The 13456-nt window shown below is 34.1% G+C and overlaps 1 protein-coding gene across 1 annotated transcript in view; it reads right to left on the reverse strand.

The window, feature by feature from the left end:
* LOC106878713 (intermembrane lipid transfer protein VPS13A) overlaps nt 1-13456 on the reverse strand; it is a 126965-nt gene that overhangs the window by 72169 nt on the left and 41340 nt on the right. The window contains exons 13-20 of the mRNA XM_052975632.1: nt 13343-13451; nt 13015-13109; nt 12283-12419; nt 11399-11490; nt 10489-10601; nt 8335-8472; nt 7640-7707; nt 6896-6974 (exon numbers count right to left, since the gene is read on the reverse strand). Of these exons, the coding sequence (XP_052831592.1) occupies nt 6896-6974; nt 7640-7707; nt 8335-8472; nt 10489-10601; nt 11399-11490; nt 12283-12419; nt 13015-13109; nt 13343-13451 (831 nt within the window). The remainder of the gene's footprint in view (nt 1-6895; nt 6975-7639; nt 7708-8334; nt 8473-10488; nt 10602-11398; nt 11491-12282; nt 12420-13014; nt 13110-13342; nt 13452-13456) is intronic.

Raw genomic sequence — 13456 nt, forward strand, 5'->3', positions numbered from 1 at the left:
CACCGATCAGTTGAAGAAAATTTGTTTCTAATGCAAATTGCTATGATAAAGGACCGATTGAGTTTCAAGTGTGATGCTAGTTGTCAGCCGTTTTGAATTTGAATGCCAAAGGACCAAGATATGTGACACGTTGTTGTATTCAAGAAGAGCCACCGACCACAACAGAACTGATATCCTAAAAGCATGGTTCTCTGTAAAAAGCACTGGTGTTGTTGATGTAACAAGCACTGGTCGTAGCCCCATGTGAAAAGATCTAGTCTCAGGGCCATGTAAAAAGCATTGGTGTTAGTTCCACATAAAAAGCACCAGTGGTGGGGGTCATGTAAGAAGCACTGGTGAGGGTGCCACATAAAAAATACCCAGTACACTCTGTAAAGTTGTTGGACTTAGAAAGGGTATCCAGCTGCAGATACCAAGACAAAAGGGGCTATAGAACTTGGTGTGACACCTGGACTTGCTAACCCCAGTCAAGCCATCCAACCCATGTCCGGCATGCTAACGGCTCTGCTAGTTTGATGCCTTAGAAATAATGATGATGATGATGATGATGATGATGTTCTCATTATTTACCACAAGAGTCAAGAAAAGGGTGAGAACGATACTGTTTGGTATTACATAAAAAGAACACGAGCAACATCAACAACAACAACCATAAAATTAATAATAATAATAATAATAAACACTGAGCCTGAGTGTGTGTGTGTGTATGTGTGTGTAATTGATTGAGCTATTAATTATCAAAAGCATATTCTTCACTGCATATATACATTTTCTTAAAGTAATTATGACAACAACACCATCACCACTGCTAACAACAACAGCAACAACAATGATATTCCATTCAGGTGGCAGTAAATATTTTGATAGATAATAATATTGCATTCAAGTGGCAGCAGATAATTTTGATGGATCACAAACTGAAATCGATAAAGCAATTATTTTAATGTTGTCAAAGTAACTCGAATAATTAAGTAAATCAAATCAGTGGTAGATCATCATTACTGGAATCTGTCGTTAACAAATTTAATTCATATCTCAATAAAAATAAAAAATACAAATAAATAAAACTTTGTTTCTGCAAAAATACAAAAGATAGAATTAGTTTTCTGTTAAATAATAAATAAATATAAACAAAATATAGCAAAGCTGTGGTTTTTCTTTCTCTGAGACAATTAGAATTTAAAAAGGTTTTATAAAGAAAATAATGAAAACACCTTTAAGAATTGCCATGGGTAAACAACAATCATGTTTTACAAAAACACACAGACAGAAAGAGATACAGAAAGTTAGCTTGGGGCAGGCATAGCTGTGTGGTTCATAACTGTTTAGTTCTGGTTTCAATCCGTCTGTGTGCAGAGTAGTTTTAACAGCTTTTTTGACCCACCAGGTAAAGCAATGCACTGAGGATCTAAAATATTCATTTATTGACAACAAACCACAACTTATACGGATTGAAACTGGGCTCCTAGATCTTGGGTACCCCTGGGGCAATTTTCCAGTGTGCCTATGCTTCAAGATGGTACTGCCTGTGTGGCACCTTGGACACACTGTTTTTTACCACTGACTCAGGAATGAAATTTGCTTAGCAAGTGCAAACCCAGGTCCAAAATATTCAGTGAACTTTCCCTGGAAAATCTGAAAGCTATTCTCAGTAAAAAAAGTAGAACTGATTCAAAGCCATTGTGTGAGCTTTTAAATGGTTGTGCAATCAGCTAGAAACAGCAGCCAAATCTGCTTTATATTGCAGATCAGCTCTTTAAAAAATGGAAGGCTACATTAGAAAACAGAGTTCTGAGTGTCACTGTGAATTAAAAAAAAAGATGGGATGGTCAAAGGGGAATGTGTTTTGATGTTAAGCAGCTAAGCAGTGACAAGAACGACGGATTTGTTATAGAATGAAGAATACAGTGTCCCAGAAACACAACAAAAACACTCGCAGTATATTGAAACACACTTAATATGTTGAAATAATACAATACCTTATCTGCCTTTGTTTCTATACACAAAATATCAATGTGTGTGTGTGTGTGTGTGTGTGTGTGTGTGTGTGTATATATATAAAGAGAGAGAGGGAGAGTGTGTGTGTGTATGTATGTATATATATATATATATATATATATATATATATATACAATGCACAAAATATTCAAACATTTTTTAATACAGTTTCTAATAATATTTCAATTGTGAAAACACAATAAGATTTTTTAAACACTGAATTGCTACGAGGGTCCATTTGAGTAAAATAGAAATCAAAGAGATCCTTATGTAAAAAAAATGGTTGAGAATCACTGATTTAATTTTAAGACATGTATGAAGACGTCCATCAAAATATATTATATTCTCTGGTTCAAGTAAAATAGGTATGAGATATAAAGAATATCCCTAGTATGAACAATAGAATAAGAGCGCTCTGTGAATTTTAATAAAGTGTTTGGGTAAAGTGAATGTTGCTATCCTTGTGATTTGAAAATCTGAGAATGTTACAGAATACAACAACAGCCACCTGAAGAAGGTTAAAAGATACAACAGCTGAAGCGTTGTGACTATAACAACCAAGAGTAGGACACTGCTCTGAATGCATCAGTGTATACAAGAAGCCTGAAAGATTACAAAGGTTCACTTTCCAAATAGACAGCGCTGTCATCTCTTATGCTTCACTAAGTTAACTATGATTATCTCAGACTAAAATCAAATGAACCAAATTTTAACAAAACTACAGATACACATTCAGAGAAATATTAATGAAATATTGAAATTATTAATTGAAAGTGTTAATAAATTATATAATTAATAGTAGATCTACATTAGCAAGATAATGTATTTTAATTGTGAATTTTCGAACTTTTGATCAATGAAAATAAACTTATAATGATGGGCCAATGAAAGAGTTACTAGCCCTACTAGATATAGCAGCCAAATATTCAAACCACAGCTTACAGTTTTAAATTTAAAAAATACATCAGATAATGTAGTTAAAGGATATGCTATGTCTCTATGCCTGAAAAAAAAGATTGGGTGGTTATGGCTGAAATACCTTTAATCATAAATTTATTCAAGAGGGACCTAGATGGGGGTTACACAGTAAAAACAACTTTACTACTAAAAAAAAGAAAAGGAAAAAGAAACGAAAAAAATAAAGAAATCAAATTGACACAAATTGATTTTCTAGAAAGTCCAAAATGTCCCTCAAAAAAGACTCAACTAATATTCAGAAGATTTTAGTCCAAATTAATAGGATTACAGAAAAATGATTTATCATAATTGAATGAACTAATTAAAAGCTAATTAAAAGCATTCAGTAATATGAGACTAACATGCACTACTTATTCAAATATGCAACAGAAACAAACTCACAACTATTAAAGCTAAAATGAACAAAAAAGTAAAAAAGAAAATCACATAAAAACGTTTAAATACGAATAATCTAAATATCTATTTTTTTTTAAATATATTTTTGTCATGGATTAGTCAGAAGAAGGTTGACATCTAAAACCTTTTTACAGGGCCTCCAAGTCAAAAGGAAAGAAAACCATCCTCTACTGGAGACCTGGTGCCAAGGTCATATCCAGGAATAAGATGTGTAACAATGATCAGTGGTCAAACTCATTGACATAGAATCTCGATGTAACTACCAAGAAATGTTTTGTCTCTAAAAATGAAATTAAGAGAAAGATTACGATTGTATCTATAAATGCACGTGATGCATGTGTGTGTGTGTGTGTGTGTGTGCTTGAGATAATTAAGAGATAAATCTGATTCCAAGTTTTACAACTCACTACATAATAGAAGACAATCATTATTTTTCTTTTATAAAACCCAATAGTATGATAATGACTTCCTACTTACTGCACACACACACATAATTAACAGGATTTTTCTATGACACTTCCATCGCAAGTACTTACAGAATTTTTTTTTGCCTGTATAATGAAGTAGTGTGTGTGTGTGTGTGTGTGTGTGCAGAAGAGTATTTAAATTTGCTTGAAACACGGCAGAACATTGAAAATACATAAAACAGTGATTTAGAAACCATGACAATGAAGTTGATGAAAAATTAAATATAAATAAAAACGAAACAAAATCACAATTTTATTTTAAACCATTTAATGCCCCTTTCCAAAGAGGGATGAGAATTAGAAGATGCACCTTAGTTCTTTAGAATTTCAAGTCTCTATGAGACAGTAAGACCACCATGTGCTGTAGATGGGTGAAGAAAGTGGAGTTGTAAATTATGTGGAATTTGGTTATGTCACATATGTGTGAAGAGAAAGTGGCATCAAAATTTGCAATGTATGGAAGTCAAGCAACCAATGGACTTCTTTCAATTCTAGTTGTAAGGACTCTAAAATCAGTAGACGCCAGCCAAAATGTGTGTGTGGCCTGTATGCAAGTGACTGAGACTTCTGGTGTGTGCTTGAGAAGATATGTCAAGCTAAGTGAGATTGTGGTCGTGGCCAGTGCTGGTGACACGTAACAGGCACTCATGCTGGTGACACATAAAAGGCACCTATGCTGGTGACACACAACAGGCACAAATGCTGGCGATGTGTAAAAGACACCTAGTACACTCTGTAGAGTGGTTGGTGTTAGGAAGGGCATCAAGCTGTAGAAACCATACCAAAACAGACAGGAATCTGGTGTAGCTCTGCAGCTTACCAGCTCCGGTGAAACTGGAGTTGGTAAACCAGCATCGAAAATGGATGCTAAATAATGATGATGATGATGATGATGATGCTACCTATTGACATATTGCAGCAACACAATTTACAAATCCACCCCTTTTCTTCACCCCTTCAACATGCATGGTCTTACCTTCTCGGGGGGACTTAAAACATCAAACAACCAGAGACATTTACCTGTTCTTCTTCAAAAACAAAAATAAATAAAAAAAATTAAAAAAGCTATTTTCATTTCTCCTGTCAGATTATTAAATATTTCAAGTTAAAAATGCAGTCTTTCTTTTTATCCATATTTAATTTTTTTATGACTGCATTCCTGAGACTTTCAAAAATCACTTCTTATTTCCTTTCAATTAAATTGAATCTGACAATTTGTCTCACAGCTCAAGTTTGATACCACAGTGATCTTCATAAATATACACACACATACATTTATATATATTATATATACATATATGTGTGTGTATGTATATATTCACATACATACACACACACATGTGTGTGTGTGTGTGTGTGTGTGTGTGTGTGTGTGTGTGTGTGTGTGTATGTGCATAAAAAGAACACTGTTGTGTCTATTTTTATTATGATACTAAATATACAACATAAATCCATTTAGGTTTTGACAACATAATATAAGGAAGATGACAATAAGGAAACAACGAAAATTTGAACTAGCCAACCAAACAAATTCATTCTTTCAAATAACAACTGGAAAAATAAGGGCTCTAAAATTAGCCAAAAACAGTACTGCCAATTAAATGTTGGCATTATTAAAGATAAATAATAGTTGTGGGCAATCTAAATTTTGTTACGGGCGTGCTTTATAAAGTAAGCAGAGGAAGGTGCTTCTCTCACCTGACACCATTTCTCGAAGTTATTCTGTTACAGTAAGAAATTTTAGGAAAAAAAATTTGAAGAGAGCAGATTAATTGAATGTAATAACAGCATAAGTCAATTGCAAACAACGACTAAGAGAATAAGTTAATTGGTCAGAATAATAGAATAAATTAACTGAACAGGGAATAATAGAATCAAGTCATTGAATACAGAATAATAGAATAAAATCAATGAATAGAGAATAACAGAATAGGGTAATTAAACTACAATAATGGTGCATGACAAAAAAGAAGATTTTTTTTTATTGGATAAATAAAGTATGAGAAAATATTGACAAACTAATCAATAATTATGAAATAATATTCTAATTAACAGTATTGATGTCTTTTATACAGATATAAGACCTTTTCCCAAAGAGGTCTGGACATTTTGTTCAAGCCTTTTCTAATTGAATTAGCAATGTAGAAAAGAAATGAAATATTATTGATCAGTAATTAAAACTATCATAGACAAGTCAATGACAGAACATCTAAGCAGTCACTCAACTTGCTAGTAATAGCAGTTTAGTTTTCCTCAAATCATATCTTACCATCTTAAAAAAAAAAACAGAAAAATAATATTAGATGATGTGGTCTTAGATACTCTTTGTCTGAACAAAAATAAGACAGGATGGTCACAGATGGAATGCTTTTGATCAAAGGTCACCTTGATCACTGCTGTCTCAAAAGTGGAAAGACAAAGCAAAACCATCAACAGACACACCTTAATTAATTCACCATTACAAGATATATTTAACTGAAGAATAGGAACCAAGTCTTTGGAAGAGGTTACATGTGACACAATCTTCTTTTTCAGGAGTGAAATTTGCCTTCCGTTAACTTAATGTTACAGATGCTGGAATTTTAGGCAGTGGTCTATAAAGGAACTGATCTATTTACATAGTAAATAAACCTCTACAACAGTGGTTCCCAAACAAGGTCCATGTGGCCCTTAGGGGTCTATATAAGATTTTGCTGTCAGAATTTATCTGCAACAGATTAGTTACACTTCCACGATACACAGAATATTTTAGCAATTTTTTTATACAATTTCTAATATCTGATTACAAAAATATATGATCTTTTTAAAACATAGGAACAACTACAAGGGTACATCCAAGTAAAATAAGAATCAAAGGGATCCATAGGTAAAAAAGGGTCAGGAAACACTGGTCTAAAGCATACAGAAGAATAACAAGGAATCCATGTCCATATTTTTACACCACAAACTATCGTTTTCGTAAAGACAAATAAAGTAGCCAAATCAACAAAGTGTAAATTTTTAAGTAACTCCATACTTCTTAAATATGTTTTTATTTATATTCCTTTATATCTTACCTCGAGGGAAACATTTTTGGGCTGTAATTCACTCTCCAGAGTCAATGTACCAAAGTCAACAATCAATACATAGCCTCCTCTGTTTCAAACAAGAGCAAGAAAATATCACATGAGTATTATATAGAAATACATGCACACACATATATATATATATGTATATGTGTATAAACAAGCACGTGCGTGCGCGCGCACACACACACACACACACTGCCAGATATTTTGAACATCTCAGCAGTGATGGGCTAGGGGCTTTCTCTGTCTTCAAATTTTTAAAAATTCCAAAATTTCTCAAGTTGCTTAAAACTTTAAGATTTCAATAACTCTTTTATAAATCCTTTTAGATTAATTCTGATGAGAGAAATGTAGATGATTGTTATGGTTGGAATTAACTCGCCTATACCAACTGATATTTTCTTGAAGCAGCTGTCAGACTTTATACCGGCCGAAGATTCTTCTTAAAATCATTTTATACCACCATTTCATCTATTTGGATTACCACTCTACATTCACCATGTGCATCTTTTAGAGTCACCTGCCATATTCCCAGCTAATAATCTGTGACTTATTACTCTGCAGCTGATGCACTCATTTTCAGGTGCATGTGAATGTGTGTGTGTGTGTACGCGCAGGCATGTGTTTGTGTATGTGATGGTCTCCCATCTTAAGATTTAAAAAATGCATTCGAAATATTGTATTTCTTAAGACAAAAAACAGATGCTTTAAATATTAGAAAAAAAATCTTACTTCTGCAATGATCCATATTCTGGTATGACCATGTAAGGTGATCTCATGTTCACAGACACATGTATTGTCTACAAAATATGGAAGAACACATATACAACATGTAAATGATAGAAGAAAATAAACCATTCAAAAAGGAGCCCCTACACACAAAAGTAAAGGAAAAGAAACTCATAAAACAAGCGCTGTATTCAAATGTGAATGAAACTGTTATAGACAGAAATTGTAGAATGAAATACAAATAAAAAAACATTTATTTCCTGTTTTTATTTTCAATCTTTTACTAGTTTTTTAGTCATGGGATTGTGACTACACTGGGACACCATCATACACACTTTTAACCACTACAGTCAGCTCAAGTTCTTTGATATTCATTTGTATGTCATCAAGGAATGGCAAAGCAGAAGAGAGAGAGAGAGAGAGAGAGAGAGAGAGAGAGAGAGAGAGAGAGAGGAAGGGAGAAAGAAAAGAGAAGAAAAGTAAGAAAGAAGAACAAAAGAAAAGAGAAAAGGAGACATTAGCTTTAGAATGATACACATAGTTATTTTATGAAATCTTTCTAAATTCTTTCTTATTTTGAAGATTAATTCAAATGCATGGTGCGTTTCATCAGAGGTATATTAAATTCAGTAAACCTTTTGGCAGTAACTGGAATCAGTTTAATCTGAACTAAAAGCCCCATTCTTCAATAAACTAACCTTGTGTTGTTGAATGGCATATTGTAAACTCAGGCGACTGTAAGATATAACTTGTTGGAGACTTTCAACTGCTGAATTCTTCATTTCGGCTTTTAGATTAGGAAATTGGAAAAATGCGGTCAATTCTGATAGAGAATGCTGAAAATGTGACATAAAAATATTTGGATTTTAGAAATCAGAGAATTCTTTTATTTTTATTTTCTGAAGATGCATGATGATGATGATGGTATAATAATAATAGTAATAATAATAATAATAATAATAATAATAATAATAATCAATTTAAATGTATGTGTTGCATCACATGAAGATATTTCGCTGCTGCCCCTGTCACTTCCCCTCCCCAAGCTTTCAGTTATACTGTAACACTTCTTATCCTTCACTCACCCAAGGATGCTGGGTGTGTCTCAGCAAGTAATTGTAACAAACATGCAAATTAAAAGTAAATAATAATAATAATAATAATAATAACAATAGGACTGAGGTAACTCCTCCAGATGTCAAAATATTGTTCACTTGATAACAGTGGCACAATAATAATAATAATAATAATAATAATAATAATAATAATAATAATAATAATAATAATGGTTTCAGATTTTGGCACAAGGGCAGCAGTTTCAGGGGATGGGGTAAGTCAATTACATCGACCCCAGTGTTCAGCTGGTCCTTATTTTATTAACTCTGAAAGCATGAAAAGCAAAGTCAATCTCGGCAAAATTTGAACCCAGAACATAGCAACAGGTGAAATACTGCTAAGCAATTAATTCACCTGGCATGCTAATGATTCTGCCAGCTTTAAATAATAATAATAATAATAATAAGCTTAACTGTGATACAGTAAGCCAGGGCACAAGGCCATATCTGTTCCCTCTCTCCACACACACACACACATGCGCACACACACACATGCGCACACACACACACACATATAAAACCGTAGCTGTCACTCACAAAAGAGGGTGACCTAGTGATATGTACCAAGCTTTCACTAATTATTTTAGGTGGCTATATATAGTTCCTCACAACCTGTGCTGACCTTGACTTAGTAGCACACACACACACACACACACACACAACGTGAAAGTCTTTCCCAGTTGCTACACACACAAAAATAAAAGAAAAATGATTTATTTACTATATTTCAGGATGGTCATTTTTTTCTTCTTCCATTTTTTTGTCAAATAACCACATGCCCCCTATATTCCTTCTTCACTCATTTATTACTGTTCTTATTTTATCTTTTATGTCCAATGTCCAGAAATCTTTCATAACACATGTAACCTCTTCAGTGACCCTTTCCGTCCACATGTGCCTTCCTGCTCCACTCAATCCATTCTGTCCCTTCTATCATGTATTTCCTTATCTGCGTATGTGTTGCTGCTCTTGACTTTTGATATTGTTCTCGTAGACCTCTGTGTCTGTGTGTTCGTTCAAGTAGCTACCATTGTGGTTGTTGTTGTTGCAGCCATTAGTGAAGTTATTGTGTGTGTGTGTGTGTGTGTGTGTGTACAGGTTTGCATACTATGTTGTTTGTATCCGTGCCCTTTATAAAGATTTTGTTGTTGTTTACCTATGCATCGCCATTTCCTATTTCTTATATTCATCATACGTATGTGCATGTTTGTTTTGTGTGTGCATTACACCGTTTATATCTGTATTTTTTCCCCCTTTCTGTCTTTATTCGTTGTGTTGCATGGTGTGGTGGTGGTGAGTGTTAGTGTTCTATTCGTGTTTTCTATTGAAGCTCAATCTGTCTATTACTATGTGCATGACCTCTGTAATCAGGTCTATGCATTAATAGTACCTTAATCTCTATATTATTAACCGAGCCTCCATGTTCTACTGAGCATGTTGGCAGGGCACTGATGAGCTTTTCTTCTCTTTGAGCTCCTGCCAGTGTTGGCCTATTTGCTACCCCTATCTGGAAGACACATGTGGACAGAAAGGGTTGCTGAAGAGGTCACAGATGTGTGACAAAAGATTTCCAGACAATGAACATAAGATAAAATAAGAACAGTAATAAACGAGTGAAGAACGAATACAGTGTGCATGTGTTTATTTGACAAAAAAAAAAAAAGAAAAAGATAAGAAAAAATAGGAAGCAAAATGATAGCAACAACAAAAAGAAAATAATAAAAAAGTTTGTCTAACCTCATCATACACCATTTCCACTGGCTGAACATTGAGTTTTAGGGAATAATCAGCCTCCACATACAAAGGTTTGGTCTCAAATTCTAAAGTAAATATTTGATTCACTGAAGGGGCTGAAAAAAAAAATAAATAAATAAAAGAATAAACAAAATAGGTTTTTCTGTAAGTCGTTAGCATTCAGATTACTCTCTCACAGGTAAGGCTTATTTATTCACATTGTTGGGAATTAATAATGTGTGATATGTAGCTTCAAGATTTTGAGGATGCAATGATATATTTTTAGAGTGACATTGTAGGGTAGGTGTGAGAGGCCAGATCTGGCTGGTCTGGACATAAAACAGATGGAACATTTAGGCTGGATATGACTGGTTTAAATGTTATAACAGTAAGTTTTGTTGCATATTGGGAGGGTCATTATGCCAATAATACACACATGCACTGATTCTATTTCACTTCTTTCATTACTTTTAGTCAATTAGTTAACTATTTAACTAGATAACTAATTGATTGTTAGATTAATTGGTTGTTCATTGATGATGGTGGTAGTGTTTCCAGGCAAGGTAGTATAAAGCTGCTTCCCAATCATATGACTTTGGGTTCAGTCCCACTGAATGGCACCTTGAGCAATACTATAACACTGGGGCTCACCAAAGCCTTGTGAGTGGTTATGGTAGATGGAAACTGAAATCACGTGCGTGCGTGTATGTGTGTGTGTGTGTATGTGTGTGTGTGTTTATGTCACCTTGCCTTGACATCAATTGATAGTTGTGTCACTATCATTCAAGCAATGTTTTTGATCTCCAATCTTCTGTATAAACATGGGAAAGTATTACCTTGTTTGGAAACACCACCAATACCTCCACCATCATCACCATCAGCCAAACCTTTCCTCCATTTACAAGGTACTTACCATAGACTCCAACATCTGAAGTCAGAATAGGAATCAGTTCATGCTCCATAGAAACACCTTCTATCGAGAAGCTCTCTGTGTTACAGGAAACTCTGATAATATAAAACAAAGAAATGAATTAAAAATTGCTTTTCACCAACAATGCAAGTAATAATAATAATAATAATAATAATAATAATACAGAAATAAAAGTAACAAAAATTTAATTATTCCATCCTTCTCTCTCTGGCCTTCCGCCCTTTTAGTAACGTGTTCAGTTCTGAGAGCAGTTTTCAATGTGATAACAATGTCTCTAGAATAATATTTCAACAGAAAATCATTATTCACAAGCAACAAACAGATGTTGAGCCAATGGTTCTGGGTTCAGTACCACTGTGTGGTATCTTGGGCAAGTGTCTTCAATTACAGCTTCAGGCTGACCAAAGTCTTGTGAGTGAATATAGTTCATGGAAACTGAAAGAAGCCTGTCGTATATGTTTGTGTGCGTTCCACCACTACCTGACAAGTGGTGTTGTTGTGTTTACATCCCTGTAACTTAGGCATTTGGCAAAAAATACTAATAGAATAAGTACCAGGCTTTTTTTTTTTCTTTAATGAAATAAGTACGGGGGTTGATTCATTCAACTAAAATTTCTTGAAGGCGATGCCCCAGCATGGCCACAGTCTATTGACTGAAACAAGTAATGGATTAGAGATAAAAGATACAGGCATGCACACACACACACACACACACACACACACACACACACACACTCAGCTGTCAATGTTGTGTGTGTGTGTGTGTGTGCACGTGCACGAGCATGCTTGTATGTGAATCAGGGAAAAATGGCCAGATTTTAACACTTTGAGAGGTTCTTCAGTTGAACAGATATTTTTTTCCTTACCTGCAAGATTCACTGCCTGGTCTGTAGTCTAAGGAGGAACGAAACTGCGTCATTGACATCTGAAGAACCCTCTTACTGTATTTCACCAATGAACAGCAGCAGCTCTTCAAGTTGATCTGGACTTTGTAGGCAATATACTGGGAACAAAAGCAAATGGCATAGAAGAATACAAATTAAACTTAACTTCATTGTGATGCAAGATACATATCAGGTCATCCCATAAGTTCTGTCCAAATTTTGAATAAAGAAAACAAGTGATCAAATGTTATATTTAATTGAAATTTAATCATCAATGTACTTTCCCTGATTATCTATGACTTCCTTCCATCTATTTACAAGCTTTTTAATCCCACCAATGTAAAACTCTTTTGGTTTCAAAGCGAAGAACTCTGAAATGTCAGTTTCGACCTCCTCCTGGCTTGCGAAAGTTATGTCCCACAAATGATTCTGTAAACTACGAAACAAATGGTAGTCTGAAGGAGCAAGGTTGGGAGAATAAGGTGGATAAGGAATTTTTGTTGGCAGAATCATTAGAGCAATGGAACAATTACTTTGTAAAATCTGTTCTGGCTGTCCCATTGTGTTAATATGTGGTTTGTGTCTGGAGATTAAAATGTTACACACACATAATGATAATGAATGCAAGACGAAATGTTAAAAAAACAAACTATGCACTTTTTCAGACCATATCTACTCCCAAAATTTTGCTTGACATATGATATCTCATTTTACCTCACGGGGTATATCATATATGTTGGCATTCTCGTCATATCCGATACCTCTGTAGAGCTGTTCCTTCTCATCAATAGAAAGTTTAGAAAACCAGTCTAGAAAAAAGAGAGAGAGAAAGAGAGAAATTGAGACATAATAGAGAATAGAGAAAAACAAAAACAGAGAAAAGTAATTGCATATTACAGTTTTCTATGTTATTTTTTTCAATCAAGACTATTTATTGTATGAGATTTAAATAAAGTAGCAATTCTTAAGTGTTAAGGGGGACCATTATATTAAAGAGAAATTAAATTAAAATCTAGGTGGAAAGAAATTAATATCAAAATACCGGTTTTATCATTTTCATAATCAGAATCCTCCTCGGAACCAAATATCCAACTAAGCCAGCCTTTTTTCTTTTCTGGTTTTGTAACTTTTTCATTTTCTGTTTTCTTCAGCTGGG

Source organism: Octopus bimaculoides, chromosome 22 (genome assembly GCF_001194135.2).
Source record: "Octopus bimaculoides isolate UCB-OBI-ISO-001 chromosome 22, ASM119413v2, whole genome shotgun sequence".
Taxonomy (NCBI): domain Eukaryota; kingdom Metazoa; phylum Mollusca; class Cephalopoda; order Octopoda; family Octopodidae; genus Octopus; species Octopus bimaculoides.